Source organism: Ceratotherium simum, chromosome 29, assembly GCF_057802395.1.
Source record: "Ceratotherium simum simum isolate JZ-2026a chromosome 29, ASM5780239v1, whole genome shotgun sequence".
In the NCBI taxonomy this organism is placed as follows: domain Eukaryota; kingdom Metazoa; phylum Chordata; class Mammalia; order Perissodactyla; family Rhinocerotidae; genus Ceratotherium; species Ceratotherium simum.
Genome location: NC_141928.1, coordinates 35,094,353 through 35,120,326, shown reverse-complemented (window position 1 = coordinate 35,120,326; position 25,974 = coordinate 35,094,353). Strand labels below are relative to the sequence as shown.

At 38.6% G+C, this 25,974-nt stretch overlaps 1 protein-coding gene across 5 annotated transcripts in view; it reads left to right on the top strand.

Annotated features, from left to right (window-relative positions):
* Positions 1-25,974, top strand: part of TGFBR1 (transforming growth factor beta receptor 1) — a 54,094-nt gene that overhangs the window by 6,559 nt on the left and 21,561 nt on the right. For 3 of the 5 annotated variants that reach the window (XM_087419411.1, XM_087419409.1, XM_087419413.1), the window contains exons 2-3: positions 22,087-22,332; positions 25,266-25,508. In XM_087419411.1, coding sequence (XP_087275537.1) covers positions 22,087-22,332; positions 25,266-25,508 — 489 coding nt within the window. The remainder of the gene's footprint in view (positions 1-22,086; positions 22,333-25,265; positions 25,509-25,974) is intronic. The other 2 variants (XM_087419412.1, XM_087419410.1) reach the window with 1 other exon arrangement.

Sequence of the window (25,974 nt, the reverse complement as noted above, 5' to 3'; positions counted from 1 at the left end):
TTGTAGGCAGGGGAGGAGGATGTGTGAGAAGGAGCATGCTAAGTTTCTAGAATTTTAAGGTGGGGAATGGAAGTTCTTGATGCAAAGGGTGGGTTCAGAGAATTATGGGCCTTGAAAATCAGGTGGATGGTTTTAAGGTGGAAAAAGAATGTCTAACTTCACCATAAAGGAAGTGGAGCAGGGCGGCTGCCTAGGAAATTTTGGAGTTGGTGTGATGGCATTGGAAACGGAGTGGAAGGTGGCTCAGTGACAGTTCAAACAAAGAAATGGGAGGAGCTGGTAGTCGGGCCTTTGCATGGCTGTACCCTTGGCTACATGATCTTCCCCCACGTACCTGCATGGCCTCCTCCCTCACCTCTTCCACGTCTTTGCTCAGATGTCACCTTTTTGTCAACGAGGCTTATCCTGACCACTCTTTTTAAAACTGCTGTTATCTTACTCTTTGTCTTTTTTGTAACACTTACTAGCTTCTGAAATACTGTGTTTACTTAGCATATTTACTTATTTACTGCGTTTATTGTCTCCTTCCTACTAGAATGTAAGCTTCATGAAAACGAATGTCTTAGTTTTGTTCACCAGTGTCTCTGAAGTGCATAGAAAGTGCCTGGTGCCTCCTAAGCACAGAGTAAATATTTGTTGAATGTCAGTAGCTCTTAGCTGTAAAAAGATGGAGTACAAAAATTAAGAAGGACTCCATGAAATTAGAAAAGAATGACTCCAGGGTGTTTACACCTGGATAATGCCTTTAACTAGTAAGGAATTTGGTGAGAGAAAGATGGAGGGGAAATGAATACTGGTTTGAGCCTGTTGAGTTTGATTGAGGTGAAGGTAGTGGACTTGTTCACTAGGCAGCAAAGATATAAGCCTGGATCATGGTGGGAAATGGGAGAGAACCTTAGACAAAGAACTGATTGTCAGCATTTGCCTTCTACCTCATTCTCTTTTTCTTTTGGATTCCAGTGCCCCAAAAAGCCATCTTAAATGGAGTGTTTGTTTTGACCCTGAACTTCTAGCCCAGATCTGGAGCCTTGCTGGGTTCACTGTGATATTCTTCCCTCCCAGGTTGCAGGTCCATGCTTTGTTCCTCCTGCCCCCTCCAACACCAAAGAAGTATATATTCGCAATTATTTGTGATCTTCTGTTTGTACTGAAATCAGCCTTCAGGCTGTGCTGCTTTCTCTGCAGTAATTTGGTTGACCTCTTGAGAATCTGCTCTGCTTCCTGGCTGAGGTAGAAGAGAGAAGGTTTCCTGTTTGGGGCCTGCATTTACACCACTGGCTTCAGGTCCTGATTGTGATGTTATAGGTGTGTCACCTTTACTATCTCCTGGAGCTCCTTGATGGCTATCTTGTTAAATACTTTCCATGCTGTTGTTTTTTTCCATGAACCAAATACTGGTGCAGTTGTATCTCTAGACCATCTTTATTTTTCTCTTTGGATGGATCTAACTTGTTTGTTTTCCTTCTGGTTTTGAAAGTATTCAAATCATGTGACTTAGTTGCCTGAAATTTAACAAAATCTTTATGTATGAGAGTAGATAAAAAGTTCCACATATTTGTCTGGAATTAGATTCTAATCAGTGTATCTTTCTGGAACTCACTTTTCAAAGGAGGATAACACCTAACGTAAATGATGGTTGTGAAGATAGTGTATAGTAGTGTTTATAAAGTACCTAGCACATAGCCTGATACCAGTAGATATTCACTAAATGAGAATTATTATATATTTAAGTAAGTGTAGGAATGTCTCTTGGAAGAGAAAAATATGTAATGAAGAACTACGATTAATTGGTAGACTGAGAGGGAGAGTTCACTCAAATTAAGGAAGAACTTTCTGGGCCGGCACCGTGGCTTAGCGGTTGGGTGCGCACCCTCTGCTGCTGGTGGCCCTGGTTCGGGTCCTGGGTGCGCACCGACGCACCGCACCGCTTCTCCGGCCATGCTGAGGCCACGTCCCACGTGCAGCGACTAGAAGGATGTGCAACTGTGACGTACAGCTATCTACTGGGGCTTTGGGGAAAAAAAAAACAGTAGAATAAAATTATCCTTTAAAAAAAAAAAAAAGGAAGAACCTTCTGTCAATGGGAGCTGTCATATAAAGTGGAGCATTATAAGGTACAACGTTCCCTGTCACTGGAAATATTCGGGCATAGGCTGGATAACCTTCTGTCTGAGAAGTTGTAGAAGAGATTTCTTGCATTAGGTGGGAGGTTGGAATTCTTTATCTCCAAGCTCTGTTTCTGCTCTAGAATTCTGTACTTTCAGGTGTAGTCCAAGCTTCCTTGCTCGCTGTTTTTAGCCAGCATTACAGGTTTTCAACGTCCCTAGCATTCATGGCTTTGAGGTGAGCACTGTTTTGTAACTTTCGTAATTAATGTACTGGAAAAATTTATTCATTGATTGGCTTGACTATGGCCATTTTCCAGAAATGAATTTGGGAAGCTTGAAATAAAAACACATGCAGTAAGACCAGAACTAACAATCAGAAAGGTAAGAACCAATAAGTAAAAGGGGGAAAGAAAGAGAACAATTACCCATAACTTTTAGCTGAGGAAAGCTTTAGTAGTTGAGCACAGTAATTAGCTCTGAGTTTTCTAGCAGTGAAGGCAGTAAGGGAACCTGATAGTTTGCGTGGATCTCACTGGCTATTATTGAGAATTCGTGAGGAGAATGCTTTCTTAATACTGTGGAGCCCCAAACACGAAGATTGCAATGCAGGGAGACTCTCCAAGTGGTGAGGGGTTCCTGGACCTGGCAGCCCTTCTTCTTGTTCTAGGCTTCCTCTTTCACATGTATTGAGGGTTCATTCAGTACTGCTGCTACCGTTTTTCTTCTCCTCATTCTAAGGCTCTGCTTCAAGTGTAGACACAATAGTCTTACCCTAATGCCAATGGAGCAGCTGATGTAAGGCTGAGACATTTAAATCAAGCTTTGCTAAAAGCTAGAGGATAGAGAGCAACATGAAACTGTTCAACCTGGCTTACAAAGATGTTTTCCTCATATCCTTGTCTTTTGGCCTGTTTCCATTTGGCAGACATCATCTGAGTATTGCCACCAAAAGTGATCAGAGCCACACATTTACCTTTCTTCAAACAGGCCCAAGACAGTAAGGTCCAAGAGAATGTCTTTGCTTGGCTTTCCTGTTTGAAGCACTGCCTCCTTCTGGGTAATGGACATTGGGAATGATGACTTCCTTTAGGAAAGACCACACTTACTCAGAGAGAGTGACCCGATGCATGTGGGTTGCATATAAAAGATACTCGTATATTACCATGAAGGACATTCTTTGGCCAGACATGCTGATTTCATTGGGAAGAATAAGTTCTTCCCTGCTCTCGACCAGAATCTACTAAAGAAGTCTTTGTATAAGGGGTCTTGGGTAATAAAGTGAAGAGTTTGGGTTTATCACTCTCCATGACTTGAGTGGATTCATTTCCTTCTTTATTCTGCAGTTGCTGAGCTACTTTAAGCCTATTCTGGGGTTTCCTTGTTCTGACCAACAGGGTTGAACCTCCTTGTTTTTGTTCACTTGCTTCAGGAAAGCCATTCCGTCTAGATTGCCTAGGTGTGAGCCTCACTGATCACATAGTAGTGTATATTTATAGTTCTAGGACACCTTGTGCAGGCATCCTGTTAGATTTCTACAATATAAGATCTCTAAATATGCATTGAAATACAAATAGCTCCCAAGGAAAAAAGCAAAAACAAATGGCTTTTTCTACTAGAAGCAAGGACTAATATACATATTCGGGAGCACTGAACATGGAGATAGTTAAACCTAAAGAGGAATATAGAGATAGAAAAGCAATAACTGTGGCTTTTTATTTATACAAACACACATACAATATGTGTATGGGGTTTTGGGTTTTTTTGCTTGATGTATTCATTCCCAAATCGAACCATAATGTGCTCTAATTGAGTCTCTTTGTTTAGCACATGGCTGTTGATTTGAGTACTTTTTCCAATTGAAAAACTGACATTTTAATTTTGTTATTCAATGTCTGACAGATTTAAATAAAAACACCAAGATTGTATATTGTAGATTTCCTTCAACAATAATTATATGTAATTATTTTAGCAAAATAAACAAGTCAAAGCAGTTTTAGCTATTTTATCTCATTTCACATTTGGAAAAAAATGACAAACCAGGGGCCAGAGTTTGCTCATGTTTCTCAATGAGGAAAGATAATTTCTGATTGCTCGTTCCACCAAAGCAGTGTAAAATTGATGCTAGTAGACAGTACTGAAAGTGTAGAGGGGACACGTAGTCGGTGAGAGGTCAGAGTGGCCACGGGCTGCTGAGAACTGCTGATCGTTGTCGTGAATGTGGTGTCTCAAAACTTTAAGGAACCTGTGAAAATTAAATGAGATTGTGTACGTAAAACTTGTAGCATACTTCCTGACACACAGAAAACATGAAGTAGATGATAGTTATCATTAAGAAAATTGTTTTTCGTAGAATCATAGAATTTTTAGACTAGAAAGGATCATAACTAAGGGGACCATGATTATCATTTTATCTAACTTTATCTTTTGGGTGAGGAAGCTGGGCCTCAGAAGTTATGTGGTATTTCAGGATAATTTCAGGATCATAATTCAGCTAATGACTGAACAGGGATCCTGCTTCCTCCTCACTTAAAACTTCATTTAACATCCTTTTTCTGACCCAAGCCTCCATTAGGGAGAATGATTTTTTAAAAATCGCCTAAATTTATGGAAGATCTCTTTATTTCCAAATCAGGCCCCTAACACATAGGTGCAGAGATGGATAAATAATGATAAAATCAGTATAGCAAAATAGTAACAATTATAGAATTTAGGTGGTGCGTATGTAGGTGTTCCCAGTTCTGTCAATTTTTCTGAATGTTTGAAAATATTAAAATGCTGGGTGGGAGGGGGATTGAAAAATACCTATTGTATCTCCTCACCCCAGATGTGTTTCTATTTCTGATCTCTCTAAACATAGATAAAACCAGCAGTACTTGCTACAGCCAAAGGAAATAAAACAACCAGGGGTCCAGAGCCCTCTGGGGTGCACTGGGGTGCATATTCTAGCCCCTTTCCTTGACATTCTCCAGGGATTGAGAACCACGGGTTGGTCTCGACTTTTTCTTTTCCCTTTCTTTCTTTTTTTAAAAAAGAAATTACAAATGGTAATTGTGCATTGCAGATTTGAAATTCCCTAACCACCAACAAACAAGCCAATTAACACAGCACTGCAGATCGCTTTCCTATGAACAAATGCTCTTTTTGTTTTTTTCTTTCCCTTGTTTTGCTTTCTCCTTTCTCTTGGTAAATTTTACTTTTGTTCTCTTCCTTCTTATTTTTCATGGATTTATAAGCTTGAGTCTTTCTGCTCTCATGTAGTTTGTCTCTCCAAGATCACAGTTGTTTCTTCCAGGTTATCCTTTTTTTAAAAAAACAAGGCCACACAAATATTCTTTTAGCTAGGGCCTTTCCGTCCTTTCTTATCGGTCATTTAAGTTTTGTCAGATCCAGCCTGCCTTGCCTTATCATGGGAGAAGGGGAAGGAGTGAAGAGTTGCAGTGAATTGGGTTTTGGGAGTCAGGCAGAAACCTTAGGGGATACTCTTCAAGCACTACCAGACTCAGAATTAGCTGTGCATTGCAAACAGATGGTGCGCCCTAAGGAAAGTGCCGCTCTAAGCAGTTGGGTGCTTGCATCTATTTTAGCTTAGAGATCCTGGAACTGGGAAAAAAGTCTCATGGAGCAAATGGGTATAATTACCTATGAACCATTCTAAACCATAGCTAGGGCCTACTAATTACTGACTTGTGTATAGATGTCATAATTCTGTGCTGCATATACATATGCTGCATAATTCTATGCTGTATCTTCAATTCTCTGAAGGATAAATAACATCAAGCCCTGTCAGACCCTTATCTTTGAATAACCAACCTCCTGCTAGAAGCTTTCTTCAGTAAATAAATTATAGCATCATATAGTATCAATGCTACCAGCGACTTGAAACCCATATTCCTAATGCTAAGTCTCTGGACATCTAGATTTTGGGGTCTGAAAACTTTATTAGGTTGGTTCCTCTGAAAGGAGTTCAGACAACTCTGGATGCTTGCATCCTCATGCCCCAAAGGATGCCATGGATTCAATGGTTAGAAATATTATAAAAATATAAATATTATAAAATATTATAAAAGTCCCTCCATTTTGGCTGGGCTTTTCTGTCCTTGCTTGGTTTAATTCAGCTGTGTTCCTCTAGGAGACTGCAACCAGAATTGAACTGCTTACTTTGACATTTTATTTGACAAGGATGATGAACATTTCAGACTAGGGAAGGCAAGAAAATCAAGGCTTGTGTAACTGTATGTGTGGTTCACTGAATCTCTGAGATTTCTAACAGTATCTATCATATCTCTTTTGGCTAAATTCAGTAATTTTTGTTTTATTCTGCAAAGGGGTGGGAATGACATAAAGCTAAATACCAAGAGACTCAAGTAAGTGTGGAAAGTGTGATTGCTTCTGTGGAACAGGAAATAGGAAGGTTGAATGTTGGGAAGCCGCTTCCTTGTTGGTTGAGGGGCTAACAGTCCTGTAGAACTGTTTGACACCTTAGACTCTACACATGCATAACTTGGATAAAAGTAAAATCTAAGTTAAAAAAATTAATGATAAATATATGGCAGTTAAAAGTCTATGAATGCTTAGTAAATATGAAAGGTTGAATTCCCCTGTTGAAAAAACAGATTCTTAGATTGGATTAATACACAGAGGCCTGCAAATCTAGCTGTTTTTTTCAAGAGATACTTAAAATGACATCAGAAGGTTGAAAATAGTGTAATGGAAAAAGGCAAATCTGACAAAAACAAAAAGATGGATATGGCAAGATTAATACCTGACAAAATAAAATTCAAGCTCCAGAAGCATTAAAGGGAGGAAAGAGGTATATTTTATATCGTTGAGGTACCATCTCTCAAGACATGTCATGAATCTTTATGTACCTCATAAAATAGCATCAAAATATATAAGGCCAGAACTATTAAAAATACAAGAAGAAATAGATAAATTCACTGTTTGTAGATTAAGAAAGCAATATTTGAATAACATAATAAAAAAGATTTAATGTATTCTAATTTTATAATCATGAACAGTACTCTTTCTTGAGTTTTCCAGGAAATTGATATGGAGGTCTACAAAGAACACCCAAATTAGATATTAACAACAACCAAAAAAAAGCCAAAAGTGATATATCTACTTGGAAATAATCTTCTGAATGATCCCTAGGTTAAAGAAGAAGAAGTTAACGGTCATAATTACAAACCATTAGAAGTAAACAACAAGAGCCTTACGTATCAAAACTAATGGGAGTTTGCTAAAGCAGTACCCAAAGGAAAATTTGAAAGCAAGAAGATTGAAAATCAAGCTAGAGAAGGAACAACTAAGTAAATACAAAGAAAATGAGGATTTAGAAAAAATTTAAGAAAAATAGATTTGATCCATAAAACCCCAAATTGGTTCTTTGTAAACACATTGTTAAAAGAGACAAATATTTGGCAAATCCAAAAAAAAAAAAAAAAAAGAAAAAGACGTGAATAGAAAAATGGCAAAAGGAGAATGGTGTCTTTTTGATGAACTTGAATGTATTTTAATGTAGTCCAACTTCAGTTTTTTTCTCTTTATTTTATTTATTTATTTATTTATTTTTTTGTGAGGAAGATCAGCCCTGAGCTAACATCCATGCTAATCCTCCTCTTTTTGCTGAGGAAGACTGGCTCTGAGCTAACATCTATTGCCAATCCTCCTCCTTTTTTTCCCCAAAGCCCCAGCAGATAGTTGTATGTCGTAGTTGCACATCCTTCTAGTTGCTGTATGTGGCACGCAGCCTCAGCATGGCCGGAGAAGCAGTGGGTTGGTGCGCGCCCGGGACCCGAACCCAGGCCGCCAGTAGCGGAGTGCGCGCACCTAACCGCTAAGCCCCGGGGCCAGCCCGGTTTTTTTCTCTTTAAAGTTAGTGCTTTTTGAATCCTGTTTGATTAATTTTTATGGACCCAATGTCTTGAAAATGGTTTTCTATTTTTTCATCTAAAAGGCTTCTTGTTTTATCTTTCACATTGAGATGTGCAGTCAGTCCATCTGGAGTTGATTTTTTGGATTATGGTATGAGATTTTTTTTTTTTTTTTTTTAAATATGCCCAGTTGATCCACACTATTTGTTGGTAATATCCTCCTTTTCCCAGTGCACTACAGTGTCACCTTTATCATAAATCAGGTAGTGGTAGATGTGAGGGTCTGGATTCTCTATTCTGTTCCATTGGTCTATTTGTCTTTGTGCCAAAACCACACTGTCTTAATTATTATAATGTTATGATAGGACTTGATATCTAGTAGTGTAGGTCTTCCAAAAGCATTGTTTTCTGAGATTGCTTTGGCTATTCTTGGGACGTTTTTCCATAAAAATTCTAAATCAGGTTGTCAATCCCCACCTTCCCCAAACCTGTAGGGTTTTGATTTGATTTTGTTGAATCTACAGATCACTTTGCAGAATATTGACGTCTTTACAGTTTTGAATCTTCCAGTGAGGAGGCTGGCATGTTCCTCCATTTATAAAAAAAATAAATTTTATTTTATATCCTTCATAATTTCCATCAAATAAGTAATACTTTGAAGCTTTCACTGTAGAGATCTTACTTGTCTTTTGTTAGATTTATTGCTAGGTATTTGATTTTTTTGGTGCCTTTGTAAATGATATATTTTTGAATTTTTTTCTGTTTGTTGCTGGTTTAAGAAAAGCTGATGTTTTTTTTGTATAGTGACTTTTTTATCATGAATAAATGTTGAATTTTACCATTTTTTGGTTTTTGTTTACATCAAGATGATTATTTGATCTTTTTACATTTAACTGCCTAACTGTCTTATCCCTGAATCTCTGTACAATATCTTTGTCTGTCATCTCCCCGGAATGACCTTCCTTAAGCCTCAGTTTAGGCATCATCTCTGAGAGAAGTCTCCCTGTCATGTGCTCTCTGCCCTTTGTCTGCATTACCCTTTATCAGTGGTGTGTTTGTTCTCTACATTACATTGTGGACTCCTTGAGAGGAGGAATGTCATCCTAGTCGTCTGTGTCCTCCTAAAGGAGTATGCTTTCTTCCTACACGGGTTACATACGCTGTTCTTTTCTGGGGAAAGGTGTTCAGGCCTTACTCTCTGCTTCTGAAATTACTAACTGCACAGTGCCGTCAGCTCACTTCTTTAGCTGTGGTGCAGTAGGTCTTGCTGTTTGTTGGCCCGGGTGTAACTCTGCTCTGCCCTTATTCAGAGGCAGCTGGTGGGTGGTTCCCACTTCCTTCTCTTGCCACAGTCTGTTTCATACTTCATTCCTCTAGCCCAGAATGATCTGCCACTTTTGTTTGGGTTCATCACTGTACTTCAGTATCTATGCAACTGCATCACAATGTCTCCTACAGCCACACTTGCTTTCCAGAGGGAAAGGGTTGAGTCCTGTGTCTTCTACTTGGGGGAGATTTCCAAAGATTATCTAATAATCCTTTTTTTTTCTTTCTGTGCTTTTAGAATAAAGCTAGATTATGTTGATGTAATTCTTAGGGCACTTCTGTTTCCTCATCTGTAAAATAAGAGGTTAGGATCAGGTAATTATCAGGTTCCTTCCAGCATGAACATTTTGTGGTTAATGAGTTATGATTCTTTATTAGGTAGGGGTATTAAATATAAATCTACACACTGGATGTGTTCCAACACTTTGTTAATTTGGGTTGGAACTGAAAATATACTTTCCTGTAGGTACCTCTTGTGCTACTACAGTGAAGTTCTTGGGCTAAGTCATGTTGCTGAAAAACTCTATGAGTATCTGTGAATGGAGAAAGAGAACTAGCTACCATGAATGTGCACTGCTTTATGCACATTTACTTTGTATTCTGTGTCAGCATTGCCTCCTACAGCTGTATAAAGGTTTGCTCTGATTCTCTGTCCAGCATCTAGAACAGGGACTGGCACCTAGTAGATGCTAAATAAATACTTGTTGAATGAAGGCATAAATGAATTTTTGAGCATTTTATTGTGTGTCAGGCACTATGCTAAGTATTCTATATATATTACTTCATTTAACCCTCAAACCTTCTGGGATTGCTGTGGTTAAAAATTTAGGAAACGGGCTCAAAAAAGTTAAGCAACTGCCTCAGGATTACTTAGAGGCTGACTGGCAGAGATAGGATTAAACTTAATTCTTTTTGTTTCTGAATTCCATGAGATGAACTACCATACACTTGTAGTACCCATTAGTCAACATAAAATCTAATAAGCAACTGTGTAAGAGTGTGTTTAGATTGGGGGAAAATAGGAAATTCAGTTAATGTTTTAGCGCTTACCATCAAAAACAAAAGTTTCTCCATTTCTTTTCAGAGGCTGGGGTAAGTCAGAGTGCACACATCTGCTCTGTAATTAACATACCCCCTCAACTCATTGAATTGGAACAAAAACAAAGTCACTTGACGGGAACAGAATTGTAATTACATTGTGTACAGCTTTAATAGTGTGACCATTTCCCTGTCCTTAAACATGCCTCTAAAATATCAGCTTTAATGCCTAAATAGTATTCCACTTGTGATTGTATCATAATTTATTCTGTCATTGCCTTGTTGTCATTCAGATAGGTTGTTTTCAACCATAACATACTGTAATGAACATCTGTGTGCTTGTAACTTTGCTCTCATCTCCTGTTGTTTCCTTAGACAAAATTCTAAGAAGTAGAATTAATGGATTAAAAGATACAGACTTTTTAAAGGCTCCTACTATTTCTTGACAAATTATTTTCCAGAAATTGGCGTGAAGTAGCTGTACTCCATAGGGTAAATGTCCTGCGTTGGAGTTTATACTAAAGAGAGTATAGGGAAAAGAGGTGGAGCATGAGGCGTTTTAAAAGTTTCTATAACTTTGAATAGATATAACACACTCACATTTTTCAAAATTCAGAAAGTACAAATGGGTGTATAGTGAAAAGTCTCCTGCCACCCCTCTCCTCTGGGTACCCCAGGGCTCTTCCTTGGAAGCCAGTGTTACCTGTTTCTTTTATATCCTTCCAGAGAGATACTTTGTGATAGGTACAAGCCAATATGTGTGTGCCTTTTTCTCCCTCCCTCCCTCCCTTCCTGTGCGGATTTTCACTTAATACATCTCAGGGGATCAGTCTACGTTAGTACATAGAAAATATCGTGGTTTTTTTGGTAGCTCTGTGGTCTTCCATTCTATAGGGGTACCATCGTGTTATTTTACCAGTTCTATTGGTAGATGCTTAGGAAAGATTAGAAACAATCTAATATAAACTATTAGGAAATTAATAACCATGTATGTAAGCACTTTACACATACACAAGTATTTCTATAGGCTACATTCCTTCTGGGTCAGAGGATATGTTCATTTGTAATTTTGACAGTGTTGGGTTGCCACTCCATTTATATGGAGAGAGGTTATTGTGGACAAGGGGATTTTTTTTTTTAATAATTTTATTTATTTTATTTATTTTCCCCCTAAGCCCCAGTAGATAGTTGTATGTCATAGCTGCACATCCTTCTAGTTGCTGTATGTGGGACGGGACCTCAGCATGGCCAGAGAAGCGGTGCGTCGGTGCGCGCCCGGGATCTGAACCCGGGCTGCCAGCAGCGGAGCGCGCGCACTTAACTGCTAAACCACAGGGCCGGCCCCCGACAAGGGGATATTTTATATCAAATGGGCGTGAGGGAGGTACCTAAGTGGGAATTTTGGACAGTTGAAAGGAGAGCACTGAGAGATGGGAAAAGGACTTCAAAAATGAAGATAGTAAAGGGTAAGAGAGAAAATTTGCTTGCTTGGCCATTTTATTGAGGACCCTGGGGGTAGCAACCACCCACATGCTAAAGAGATATTCCTTGGATATTTGTTCAAGAAACACATACTGAATCTCGCCCGTGTGCCAGGGTCTAGGGATGCCAAGATGCATAAAGCGCTAACCCAGTCCCTGACCTGAACAAGTTCACGGTTTAATGGAGGAAATAGATAAATAAACAATTATACAATGAGGTGCATTGCTGTAATTGTTATACCTTGAAGATGTTAAGTTAAATTAGTCAAAAAATGAAAACATGGATGTTTAAAATTTGTTGTGGGGCCAGCCCAGTGGCTTAGCGGTTAAGTGCGTGCGCTCCGCTACTGGCGGCCCGGGTTCGGATCCCGGGCGCGCACCAACGCACTGCTTCTCCGGCCATGCTGAGGCCGCGTCCCACATACAGCAACTAGAAGGATGTGCAACTATGACATACAACTATCTACTGGGGCTTTGGGGGAAAAAGGAGGAGGATTGGCAGTAGATGTTAGCTCAGAGCCGGTCTTCCTCAGCAAAAAGAAGAGGATTAGCATGGATGTTAGCTCAGGGCTGATCTTCCTCACACACACACACAAAAATTTGATGTAACTTGTAAAATAATAGAATCTTGCTATTTAAAGGATTGTAGAGTTTTAGACCAACCTTTCATTTAATGCAGGAGATCCTTACTTCATGAACTCTACTAGTCATTAAGCCTCTGCTTAAATATCTCTAATGACAGATAAGAGGCAGCCAGTTCCATTGTAGGCAGAAGCTGTAGTTAGGAAATGATTTTTTTTTTTTTTTTTTTTTGCTGAGGAACATTAGCCCTGGGCTAACATCCATGCCCATCTTCCTCTACTTTGTATGGGACGCTGCCACAGCGTGGTTTGACAAGCAGTGGCGTTGGTCTGCGCCTGGGATCCGAACCTGCAAACCATGTGCCACGTAAGCGGAGTGTGCGAACTTAACTGCTATGCCACCAGCTTGGCCCCAGAAATGATTTTTGGTGAAACAAAATGTACCGCATCCTGACCTTGTGATTTGATTTAGTATTGGAATAAGGTAAATTGATTCAGTTGCTACATCTATAAAATGAGGTGGTTGTCTCCACGGCTAGGGGACCTTTCAGTTCAAACTTAGTTGAGTTAATTCTTTGAATCTCTGACTTAATGGCAGATTGATATTTACATGGCAGATTGATATTCCAGTAACACTTACTGATTACATACAGGACATTTGTGGGAATTTGTGCCCAGTTCTCCTTCTGTCTCCCGGATCACCATGGCTACAGTTAACAGTAAATGCTGTTGACTCTTTTTAAATCTGTTGTTAAACAGATTCCCCAAATCTGCTAAGCAATTATCCTGTCCTTGTGCAGTTTATTTTATTTTGAACCTAAATGAAGGCCTTTGGATTAATTGCCCCTATTAAATCTCATCTTGCCATTTAGGCAGCCTATTAAAGTGCTTTTTTTTTTTTGACATTAGTTAACATTATATCAGCTAACTTCATGGAGCTTAGGAGGCTAGGAAATGGAGGTATTGTGGAAAAACAAGTGGTTGAGAATTTAGGACTGGTCCCATTTCTTCCAAGATGGAGATGTGTGTTGAATTATAAATGATGCTTTTTAAGTGTTTTAAAGGTGGCGGAAGTAAGTGGAATTTATCAGGAGAAATGTCTGGATAAATCAGATTTTTGTTTTGAAGCCCTAAATTTGGGAGTGAAATGGTATCTAGACTAGATGAGAATTAACTTGCACTTTGTATGGGGCTCAGTATTTTTATAAGCTCACTTTGACATTACTGCTGCAGTATAACCCCAAGGGGGTGGAGTTGAGAAGAATCACTGAGACCTTTGGGGAACAAAACCCAGGGCAGTAGGCTGGAGGGAGTCGATGGTTGGGGTTTTAGCCTTGTTTACAGAGATATGCAGCATATTTGAAAAAAAAAAAAAAGAAGAGAACCTATATGGTATGCTTTCCCCAGAGGGAGAAGAGAAGAGAAGACAGGCCTCCTTGAGAGGGGGCATGGCATTGGGAGTGGAGAGAGGAAGGGAAGTCAGATTACTCAGAGGAACTGGAGTGGAGGAATGGACTAGATGGTAGCAGGGGGTGACCTTAGTACCTGAAAGGATTTGCTATAACTTCTAACTTTTGCCTCGCCTTTGCCAACAGTGATGTGATCTGCTTTTAACTGCAGCTAAGCAGACTGAAAAAAGGGCATTGTGCACATTAGGCACTTTACCTGCCTTTGCTGCATATTTGTAACATTTGGAAATACTCTGTGTAGTAAAGCATAGTTGTGCTATAGTAGGGTAAGGGAAAGAAGGGTCACCACCAGCAAAGTTGGAGTGGTGAAAAGATTGGAATTCAGTCTCTGGTGAGAGTCTTCACCCCCTCTCCCTTTGTAACTGCTGAGCTGTCTCAGCGAGAAGAACCTAGGCGTTCTTCCAGGATTCCAGGGGGCTTTTTTTTTTTAATCACAGATACCACTATTAGAGGAATAATGCTGTATTTGGTTTTGAAAATGTTGACTTTGCAGTAAAAGGCAAGTCAAGCAGAGTGTTTCCTGGAAGATATTTAGAATAGGAATTTGGAGCACAAGTGCAAGGCCAGGAAGTTTAGAGATGTAGATCTGAGAGGTAGCAGAGGGCTAAGTGTGGAAGTGAGTTAGGAAAGTGTAGTGTCATGTAAACTAATAAAGAAAGGTGTGACAGTGTCTTACATCCTAAAAAAATTTAGAAAGAACATTGATTTTACCAGAAGGTCATTACTAGTGAATTTCAACACGGTGTTTCAGTTGAGTTCTTGAAGGGGAGAAGATAGGTGATGGAAGGTTAGAGAGACTAAGTAACAAGAGTTGAAAAAGGAAAGAGTATTGAAGTATATGCATAAAAAGAGGGATAAGTTGTATAGACACTGCCACTCTAGGCCTGGAATACAAAGTTTCTGGTACTAATTTTTATTTAATCAACAAGGCTCATAGAAATGTCTGTTCCATATACTATTCACAGGCTATCTACATTTCTATTTCTCTAGCCAGATATATGGGTTTGTGAATCAACCCTGGTAGCCCTGACATAAGGTAGAGGTTTTAGTGTTTTGATGTGTGATCTCTAAATACACTGAAATGAGGCAATGGTGGAAATTTCCTTTATTGTTGGGACCAAGGGCCGGAATCTCAATTTAGGATTTGTCACTCTGATACTGTAATACAGTGAAGATGATAACCCCAAGGGTCCTGCTGTCTCTCTTTACTGCTGTCACTTCCTTTGACAGCTAGATGTTTTGTTTCTGACAGTCCTTCACATCACACCAACATCTTCAAACTTTGAAAATTCTGTGATTTATTCTACAGTCTTTGGAAATTTCTACTGCTAGTAATTGTATTTCCTGGCATGGGACTGACAGTTTTCTGTGAACACAGTAGCTTTTCATTGCAGTGCTAAATCATAGTGAAATCTTTGTGAAGACATTTTAATAGGGATCAAGCTTAAGTTAAATTTTAGTTGCAGGAGAGCTACCAATGCAAATAATTAAGCTGATGATTAAATGAATTATACCTTCCATGCATAGCCAAGTTTGCACATGCATAGGTTGCAACAACTACATCATGTCTTACCTTTCTGTCTGGCTGGAGTTTTGTTTTGACTTTGATTGTGAAAGGTATTCAGATTTCAGAAATGTGAAAATGTGGAGGAAAGTGTGCATCATAGAATTGAGGAAGCTGTGGCTACTGGTCGAGATTGGAGCATGAAAGCAAAAGGTGGCTATGGTGGGAGAGAGGTCCTACACAGGGAGTGTGATTCACACTCCAGGGCTCCACACAAGAACCTGTACTGTTGAACCACTAGGGAGTCTTGAAAGGTTCGAGTTGCTTAACATATGGTACCAGTAATGAAGACAGCCACATATATTTTATTAATGTTTATGATGATAATAGAGCGGGAATTCATATCTACCTGTAACCTGGGTAGAATGTTGTTGTAAATCATTTTGGTACTCTTAAATTTTGGTTTCTTCATTAATAAAATGGTAGAACTGATTTATAACTAGATGATCTTCAAGGTTTTGTGTGGTTCTATCAGTCTAGGATTCTACAGTGGCATTTTAGGCACTCCTTTTGGAAAGAGGTGTTTTTCCTTGGTTGCCTACAAATAAAAACCATGTTTGGAACAATGCCATTTATTATATGTGATAATTCTGTATGCTCACAGAATTTCAAAATGTGTTAATGTACAGTATCTCATTTGACGATCTCAATGAGATGATGAAATAAGTCAGGAAGGTATTATGTTCATTTTGCTGATGAAATGGAACCATTGTGGTTAGCATCTTGAATAGTTATTTAAACGTAATGGTCTCATTAACACTTGGGGTGCTAGCCACCAAGGATGAAATCCTGCCACTGAGAAATAGCTTTCAGGATAGCTTTCTCTCCTTCGTCTATCTACAAATTTACATCTTCTCCAAGTTCTGACTCCGCGTTCTGACTTAAATGTCCTATGAAGCTTTTCTTGATATCTCTTCTGCCTCAGCAGAGTTGAAGCACTTTGATTAGTCTCCTCAGAACTCTGAATTTTAGTGATCTGTTTAATGCCTTACTCATCCACCCTGGTGAACTCCTTCAGTCCAGATACCTTGTCATCTTCGTTCCTACACGCCGTAGCCGGCATAGTACCTGGCATGTAGAAATGCTCAATGAGAAAGTGCAGAATTAAGTGAAAGAGTCGAGTAGATGGGCTGGTGTTAAAAGATGCTGCAGAGTAGGACATGAAACTCGGGCTCTGGGGTGGGAAGAAGACATCAATGTATATACCTTTTTTAGAAATGTTGCCCTGTGCATGCATTTAAAAATTAAAAAAACAAAACAAAACAAAAAAACCCTAGTTAATAAAAGGGAGGTAGGAGGGGTCAGATCTATATGTTAATAAAATAAATTTGAATTTTTAAAAAATGGGAATTAAAGCTTACGAATTCATGGAAATTTTTTAATTCCTATTTTATTTTACCTTAAACTATGTTACTATATCATATACATTTAACAGCAATCTTATATTCAGTAAAAACTCTGATTTAGAATGGTGAAATACAATTTTGAAATTCCCTCGAGATAAACCCTTATTTGGTTAAGTGTTGTGTTATATGATGTTTGTATTTGTCTAGTGACCTGTTCTTATTGAAAGACTCTTGTTAAGAGAAGCCCTTTAGCACTGACGTTCTCAAACTTGCCATAATGTAATGACCTCTTTGAAAGGAAACGTACAAAATGTATTTTTCATAGTGTTATTTACATTGTATAGACATGAAACTAGATATAAAACTGTTATGTTTTTGGCTCATTTACAACTGTAAATCAAGTCTGCAAATTAAATACAAAGACAACTACAAAACTAGCAAAATTCAAATTAATATAATTATTCAGTGTGACAGATGATGTTTAGGTTTCACAGTAGGAAAAAAATAGCCTTAGGTCTGATTCCATTTTAAATCTGTTTCTGTATTTTAACTTCAGCCATGCTAAAAGCTGCAGGTGCTGATTCCCTTAAGTGGTGTTATGCAAGGTGGTATTCATGACTTCAAGGCTTTGTAAGTTCAGGATAATCAGACCTCATACCTAACCAAAACACTTGCCAGCAAGCATTCCTCAAAGACCAATTTTAATGCCATGTCAGCTGTTGTGTTCACTTGAAGATGATGTTAACATTATGACATAACTGAAAGCTTTATTAAATGTTTTTCTAAACCAGTTAATGTTGGAAGTGAGAATGGAAAAATGTCATTGCATACTTACAACCACATTTACTGCTAATGAACTTTTTCAGATTTTACCATAAGGATGGGACCTATGTAATGCTTGTGTCCTATATGGTATTGGCTGTTAGACTATTGGCTTTTTTAAAAAAATTATTTTATTGAGGTCATAATAGTTTATAACATTGTGAAATTTCAGTTGTACATTATTATTTGTCAGTCACCATATATATGTGCCCCTTTACCCCGTATGCCCACCCCCAACCCTCTTCCCCTCTGGTGACCTCTAATCTGTTCTCTTTGTCCATGTGTTTATTTATCTTCCACACATGAGTGAAATCATGCAGTCTTTGTCTTTGTTTGGCTTATTTCACTTAAACATCACACCCTCAAGGTCCATCCATGTTATTGCAAATGGGACAATTTTGTCTTTTTTTTATGATTGAGTAGTATTCCATTGTGTATATGTACCACATGTTCTTTATCCATTCATCAGTTGATGGGTTCTTAGGTTGCTTCCATGTCTTGGCTATTGCGAATAATTCTGCAATGAACATAGGGGTGCATTAAGTCACTTTGAATTGTTGATTTCAAGTTCTTTGGATAAATACCCGGTAGTGGGATAGCTGGGTCGTATGGTATTTCTATTTTTAATTTTTTGAGCAATCTCCATACTGTTTTCCATAGTGGCTGAACCAGTTTGCATTTCCACTGGCAGTGTATAAGGGTTCCCTTTTCTCCACATCCTCTCCTACATTTGTTATTTTTTGTCTTGGTAATTATAGCCATTCTAACAGGTATACGGTGATATCTCATTGTAGTTTTGATTTGTATTTCCCTAATGATTAGTGATGTTGAACATCTTTTCACGTGCCTGTTAGCCATCTGTATATCTTCTTTGGAAAAATGTCTGTTCATATCCTCTGCCCCTTTTTTGATCGAGTTGTTTTTTTGTTGTTGAGTTGTATGAATTATTTATATATTTTGGAGATTAACCCCTTGTCGGATATATGATTTGCAAATTTTTTTTTTTTTTGCCATGCAGACACTCTTTATACTGTTGGCTTTTGAATATACCGTGAATGTACAATGCCTATATCACCATATGCTCTGATGATTCAAGTTCCCTGTATTTTTCACTCTTTCACTTACAATTACCATGAAACCTTTGCTCATGCAGTATGCCATGAGGACATTTGGCCTGAAGGAGATCTTAGCACAACTGAAAAGCAGCGGTGAAAGCCTCCTGACAGTACTTGTTTAGATGGTGGTTACTCATGATCCAGAGTTTATCATTCATTTCATATTATCTTTTAAATGAAAATATTTTTAAAAATTTTGTACACAATTCTTAGGCTCCTCTTCTCCCTCATATTTGTGACCTCCTGTTTGGGAAACACTGCTTTAGCAAATGTTTTTCATATCACTGTCTGGGAGTCCAGGGTTCAAAGATGAGACAACAAACCAAATTAAAGGAAACTTGGCCCTTCTTAATATAAGGAGAGATGTTAATTGCAAACTATAAATAAATTGATTTGTGCTATCCTAAAGGTATGCAAAGAGGGCTATGGGAACATTGGACGGAGCTGCCCAGTTATCTTAAACGTAGGGGAGAGGTTTAGAGTACATCATGGAAAGAGCTTGTTTGAATAGAGTCTTAAAGGATGAGAGAGTGGGTTTAAACTAGGCAGAGAGATTGTATGTGTGAAGACCAAGGTCATGAAAGACATGATTATCATAATGGTGAGAAGTATGTGGCCCTAGATAGCGTTTGTAATATGAGCAGTAAGTTGAAATTCAAAAGTAAAAGTCTTAATTGTTAGACCAGGTGTTTAGCTCTTATTTCATATACTCTAAGGGAGCCATGGAGATCTTAGAACTGGGAGTATATTCACGGCAGTATTTTTTTTTTTTTTTTTTTTGTGAGGAAGATCAGCCCTGAGCTAACATCTGCCAATCCTCCTCTTTTTGCTGAGGAAGACTGGCCCTGGGCTGACATCCATGCCCGTCTTCCTCCACTTTATATGGGACGCCGCCACAGCATGGCTTGACAAGTGGTGTGTCAGTGCACGCGTGGGATCCGAACCTGCGAACCCTGGGCCGCCACGGCGGAGCGCACGCACTTAACCACTTGTGCCACTGGGCCGGCCCCCACGGCAGTATTTTTTATATATAGCAGTTAGCACATCATATTGTAATGTTCTCCTTCACTAGTCAGTGGAGCTCTTCAAGAGCTGTGACCGTGAGTTATTAATCTTTGTATACTAAGCTTTTGGTAGAGTAACTGATAAAGCTAATGTTTAGAAAACATTGGTTGAATGACTAATCATGAGTAAAGAAAATTCAGGAGAGAATGACGACAGTCTCCTGTGATGGTGGTTTTAATCTTTTGTGGGTGACAGACCCCTTTGTGATTCTGTTGAAAGCTATAAACCTTCTCCTTGAAAATCCAAATACATACAATATTTGGCCTACACTTTCATGGGATTCATGTACTCCTGAATCCAGTTCATGGATTTCTGATTCAGAATCCCCCCTTAGGAAATTATACCCAGGGAACCTATAATCACTATCCAGACCTCAGCATGAGTAACTGTTGTCTCCTTTAACAGTCTTTAAATGTTGGATTATGATTGTGTCTCTTTCTCATACTTTTCTTGAGTTCTTGTCATGCTGGAGAGGAGTTAAGTCAAATAGCTGAACTACTATGAAGAAAGAACAAATTTTTTATAATGATTAAGGTAAAACTTTGCTGGTCTGTAAAGATAATAGACAAGTGTGCTGATTAAGCCAGCAACCAGGAAGCAGCTGCTTGAGGAGATCCTGACATTCCTGAGTTGGGTTTAGCAAGTGAGGTGGGCGTCCGCAAGATCACCCTCAGGCTTGATGATTTGCTAGAAGGACTCAGGACTCAGAAAAGCTGTTATACTCATGATTATGGTTTATTACAGTGGAAAGATACATATTAAAATCATCAAAAGGAAAAGGCACATGGGACAAAGTCTAGGAGAAACCAGAGGCAAGCTTCCAGGTGTCTTCTCCCAGTGCAGCAGTACAGGTGCACTCCGTAGCTCAGCAACAGTGTGACAGCATGTGTGAAGTGTTGCCAACCAGGGAAGCCCAGCGGAGCCTTCAAGTCCAGGGTTTCTAGTGGGGCTCAGTCATAGGCTTGCAGCTTTCTTATCAGGGAGAATATTTCAAGGGATCAGAGGTCATCTGGGAATTGGCCAAGGGCCAGTCCTGAAGACAGGCCTTTCTTGGGAAGGTGCAGGGTTTAAGCAACTCAGGCCTGCTGAGTTAACCTGTTCCTGCACACAAGTTAGCTCTTCAGAGATTTAGCTTTCTTCTGGCCTGCCTGTCTGCCTAGCCACTCTTTTTCTAGATGCAGTAGACCTCCTTAGTCTCATCATACATGGCCATTCCACATACTGGGATTCTTCCTTTTTTCTTGCCTACAAGTGGTTGGAAAGTTTGATTGGACTTAAGGACGTATCTGTGCTTTGCAGTTTTGTGAGATCATAGTGAAATATAAGTGCCCATTCTATCATTCATTCAACAAGTATTTTTTGAATGCTGCTATGTACTAGGCTGAGAGCTAGTTGTGGATTTATAGAAATGATTAATATGGGTCTCAACCCTCGAGGAGCTTAGAGTTTCATGGTGGAGAAAAAAACAAAAATAGCAATTCTGGTAAGCAGTGTGTGTTTTGGGGAGCACTTAACCTCGTTGGAGAGCATGGTGGAGGGTGTGTGTATCTGTGTCTATGGGAAGGTGTTGGTGATAGTTAGAGGGAGACTTCCCTAGAGGAGTCACTCCTCGAGTTGAGCCGTGAAGATCAAGTAGATACAAGTGGGCTGGAGCTAGTGTCTCTCCAGTCGTTTCTGTAGCCGGGTTGTCTGTGTGGTTGGAGCATGTATGTACTGTTACTGGTGCAGTCTTCTTGGCTTACTGAGAAGTACCCGCAGCTACAAGATACATGTCTTTCTCAGGGTTTGCACAAAAGAAACTAGTGTCTAGCTCAATACAAATCTATTTCCATTACTCCATTACCATAAACCCACCTAAATGACATTTCCAACCTACAGTGAGTAGGTAGTAGTATTTTCACACGTTGCTCCCCAGTGGGGGAGTGTGTAAATGCACAGTTTAGGGCTGATAGAAATAAGTGTAATCATTAAAAATTTAAATGTACTTTTTTCAAATGGGAGGGCAAATGCTTGCCTTAGGTTGATGAAATTGCATGTAACAATTTTTCTATACTTGGAAGCAAAAATGTTTTAGAAAAAAACCTGGGTCCAAATTTCATCACACTAGGCTCCTACATATGTGTGCTCTTAACAGAATTTGGAATTTCTAAGAGTAACAGAGCTTTTTTTTTTGAATAGTGCAAAGAAATTGTATGATTATAATAGGATTAGGAATGTATTATTATAGTGAATATGGGATAATTTCAAATTACTAACCTTGAGAATTTTTTCTAATAGAATCTTGTTCTCTTTTTCTAGCATTACAGTGTTTCTGCCACCTTTGTACAAAAGACAATTTTACTTGTGTCACAGATGGGCTCTGCTTTGTCTCTGTCACAGAGACCACAGACAAAGTTATACACAATAGTATGTGTATAGCTGAAATCGACCTAATTCCTCGAGACAGGCCATTTGTATGTGCACCGTCCTCAAAAACTGGGTCTCCTACTACAACGTTTTGCTGCAATCAGGACCATTGCAATAAAATAAAACTCCCAACTGTTGGTAAGTTGTTGCGTAAGATATTTTTTCTTGATACTGTAAGAAAACCTCTTAGACTCTGACTATGATTTTAGGACTGGAAGGGATCTTAGGAATCGCCTACCCCAGCTTGTTCAGTTTAGAGGCAAGAAGTAACTTGTCCATAGTTGCAGAGTTATAAGAGTAGCCAAGATCCTCACTCCTGGGTGTGTGTTGAGATGGTGGTTCCTATAGTAGACTTTCTCTGAGGTCTGTTATGCCTAAAAGGGTAGCCTGTTAAAAGGGAGTTCTGACAAAGCCCACTACGGCAGTGTGTCCTCAGAGTGTCCCTACATTGTCCTCAGAGTGAATTTCTTCTTCCTTGTATAATGCTCCAGCCTTTTAAAGCAATCAATAATGAGAGCAGCACTCAACAGTCCAAATGCCCTTTTGTAATTTCATCTTGCCTTATGACCTTTATGTATAAATTGCATATGATTTCTAGGTTTTTGGTCCTTCACCATAGTTTACATTTTAAAATGTCCTGGCAGAGCCAGGAATTTGAAGGCTTCATAAACTCTTAGGATAAGATTCTGGCTTAAGATGTTAGTCTGAGCATATGTATTTAACTCTTCTATCACTTTCCTCAAATCCCAAATTCCTACTGTAATAATCAAAGGAATATAAAAATGGGGGAAACATATTAATGCTAGCAGAATTAATGGAAGAATGCCACCCACACGCCTACACTTGGGAGGAACTTTTGCAATTTATAGTGCAGATGACATCAGACTAGTGAAGAATTGAAAAGAAGTATTTTATGTATTTAAGTATTTTAAGAAAAATTTTACTACAAAAAGAAGTAAGTGAAAGGACCTCTTACAAAATCCCACCAGTACCTTACGCAGAGAGGCTTGGGGTGGTTGAGTTACAGGGGCAAACTCTCAGTTCTCCTTTCGGAAGCACCTGGTTTCAGTGCTCAGAGAGGCAGACCACAGTGCTCACTTTCCCCTCAGTTTGTCCAGGTGTCATGCTAATAAAAGTAAGAAGCACTGCTGTAGTTCAGGGGAAAAGGCCCATTCTGCCAGTTAACAGAGGGGAGGCAGTCCTCCACCTAGTGCAGGTGACAACAGCAAAGGAAAGCCAGATCTTCAGCCTGATAGGGAAGCTCCCGTGGCAAGGCTCTGTCACACTGTAATTTTTATTACTTTTATATAGGCATGGGCAATTCTCATAAGACAGAGAAAATGGTAATTCCAGAATTTCCCATTTCCATTGTTTGGCCTTGAAATATCTGAATGGAGACTCACAAAGCTTGTGAAGAACTCACTTCATTTCTAATGCTAAACATACATAAATTCTTCATTCCCAGGTCCCTAATAAGCAAACAGCAAAAAAATTACCAACTGAAAAGATTCAGTGGTTCAAAAGAAGTGAACTGAACTGGATAAATCATAGTAGATGTCATCCCGTGAGATAGATTTACCATGTGATGGGTAAGAACTCTCAGGCAGCCCAAGGTCTGTCTGTTTTCAGTTACTCACTGTGAAATGAAATGAGAACATTTCACAGTTGTTCAAGATCGCTTTCAGATGAAAAGCTCAATTGATGAATTATTTTTTAAAATGCAATATTGAAAGTGAATAGCAGACTGGATGCAGTACTTTTATAGTCAAGTGTGAGACAAGCTTAAGGCAAGACAAGCTTGAGAAATTATGTTACAATTCAGAGAAAAAGACAGTTGGTGAGCAAATTAAGAGATAGAGGGCAGATAGAGGTGATCCAATATGCTTAGTTTAAAAATTCCAGAAAAAAACATAAAAGTAGACAGAAGAGAGAATACTATGCAAAATTAATGAAAAAATACTTAACCGTAATACATATAATGAAAAAACATATCAATTTCAAGAGTAAAGAAAAAAATTTATGTACGTATTCAGCACAAGTGAACACTGGTTACCTATAAAAGGAAAAAAAAGTTCAGATTTTCTGTTTTTTCTAAATAACAGAAGGCAATGGAACATCATATATTGTTACCCCAAATTCTTTAGAAGAGCCAAGATTTTTCATATATAAAGGCAATGGCCAACCATCTTTAGGTAATTATTCAGTGTATAAGGAGCCATATACTCTTACTGAAAGAAATTACTAGAATTTTAGGATTCTATATCATAAGAAATCAATCCAGATAAAGATCTCAAGAATGGGAAAGATGTGATATGAAAGAAATGATGGTGAGCAGTGAACCATCAAGGCTCAAGATGAATGCCAAAATAATTGTAATTAATGTGTTTCTGAAACGATGAAAAAATTAAAAGAGATAATGAGAAAATAAATGATCTTGAATTAAAAGTCCAAATAGTTAAAATAGACTAGAAAGTTATACACATGCAAACTCTATTAAAAAAAAGACAAAGGATATATTTTTCATGAACAAAATTGATGGAGATATATGTATACACACACTAAAATGCGAGTTGTTTTGGGGTGGTGAGGCTGTAGATTTTTTTTTTTTTTTTTTTTACTTTTGCTCATTTGTATTTATACATTTTTTTTTTCCTGCTATGAGCATATACTGGCCTTGGAATAAGAAGACAAGCCAAAACTACTTAAAAAAAGAAGATTTAAGAAGACGTTAATGGGAGTTGTTCCAGATTATTGGTTCTTTCATTAGTGACCTGAGAGTGATAAATGAGGAGGTCCTAGAATGTTGGAGGTAGCTGGCCTTGTTCTTTAGATGATGGCTGAAGAATATAGGAAGAGTAAGTAGATGTTGACGGAGCTGGTGATCATAAAAAGAGGGCGAATGGTAGAAGACTGAATGGTTCACTTGTTCTGGGTTAGAGGCCTTTGAGCTCCTGTAATGGGGCTCTGTGACTAATGGTGGTAGTGGCCAACTGCAGGAATTGTGGAGGATTAGGAAATCGTGGATACTACCTACAGTGTTTTTATTGTCGTTGATGTTTATTTCACTTGAGGCCCTTTTTCAGGAAAGCCATCGTCTGGCCTTGGTCCCGTTGAACTGGCAGCTGTCATTGCTGGACCAGTCTGCTTTGTCTGCATCTCACTCATGTTGATGGTCTATATCTGCCATAACCGCACCGTCATTCACCATCGAGTGCCGAATGAAGAGGATCCTTCATTAGATCGCCCTTTTATTTCAGAGGGTACTACGTTAAAAGACTTAATTTATGATATGACAACATCAGGTTCTGGATCAGGTAATGTAATTGTTTTTTCTTGTTCCTAAGAAGTCTTCTTAAAATTAACTATATCATTTATTTTATTAGTTGGCTAAGCCAGTTGGTTTAGTTCATTAAAACTTGGGATAGTGTGAATACTATTCCAGCTTTGAGCCTAATACAAGTCTTGAAGCTTGATCTATATCTGACTGTGGCTAGTTTAGTATAGACAGATTAGAATGTACTTGTACTGTTGAAATAAGTCAGCAAGTCAGCTTCATGTTTGTATGAATGTCAAAGCATTCTCACCTTCTCATGACTCTGAGATAGAAAGAATAGGGACAGTTATTCTCATATAGGTGAGGCTGAAGTTCAAATGATCTGCAACTATTCATTCTATTCAGAATTGTTTAGCTGCTTTATTTTTGTGTTTGAAAGCAGGCACGACAGAAAATGTGTTTGGAATTGTGAAGGTTATTTGCTTTTTTAACATGAAATTCCTGTC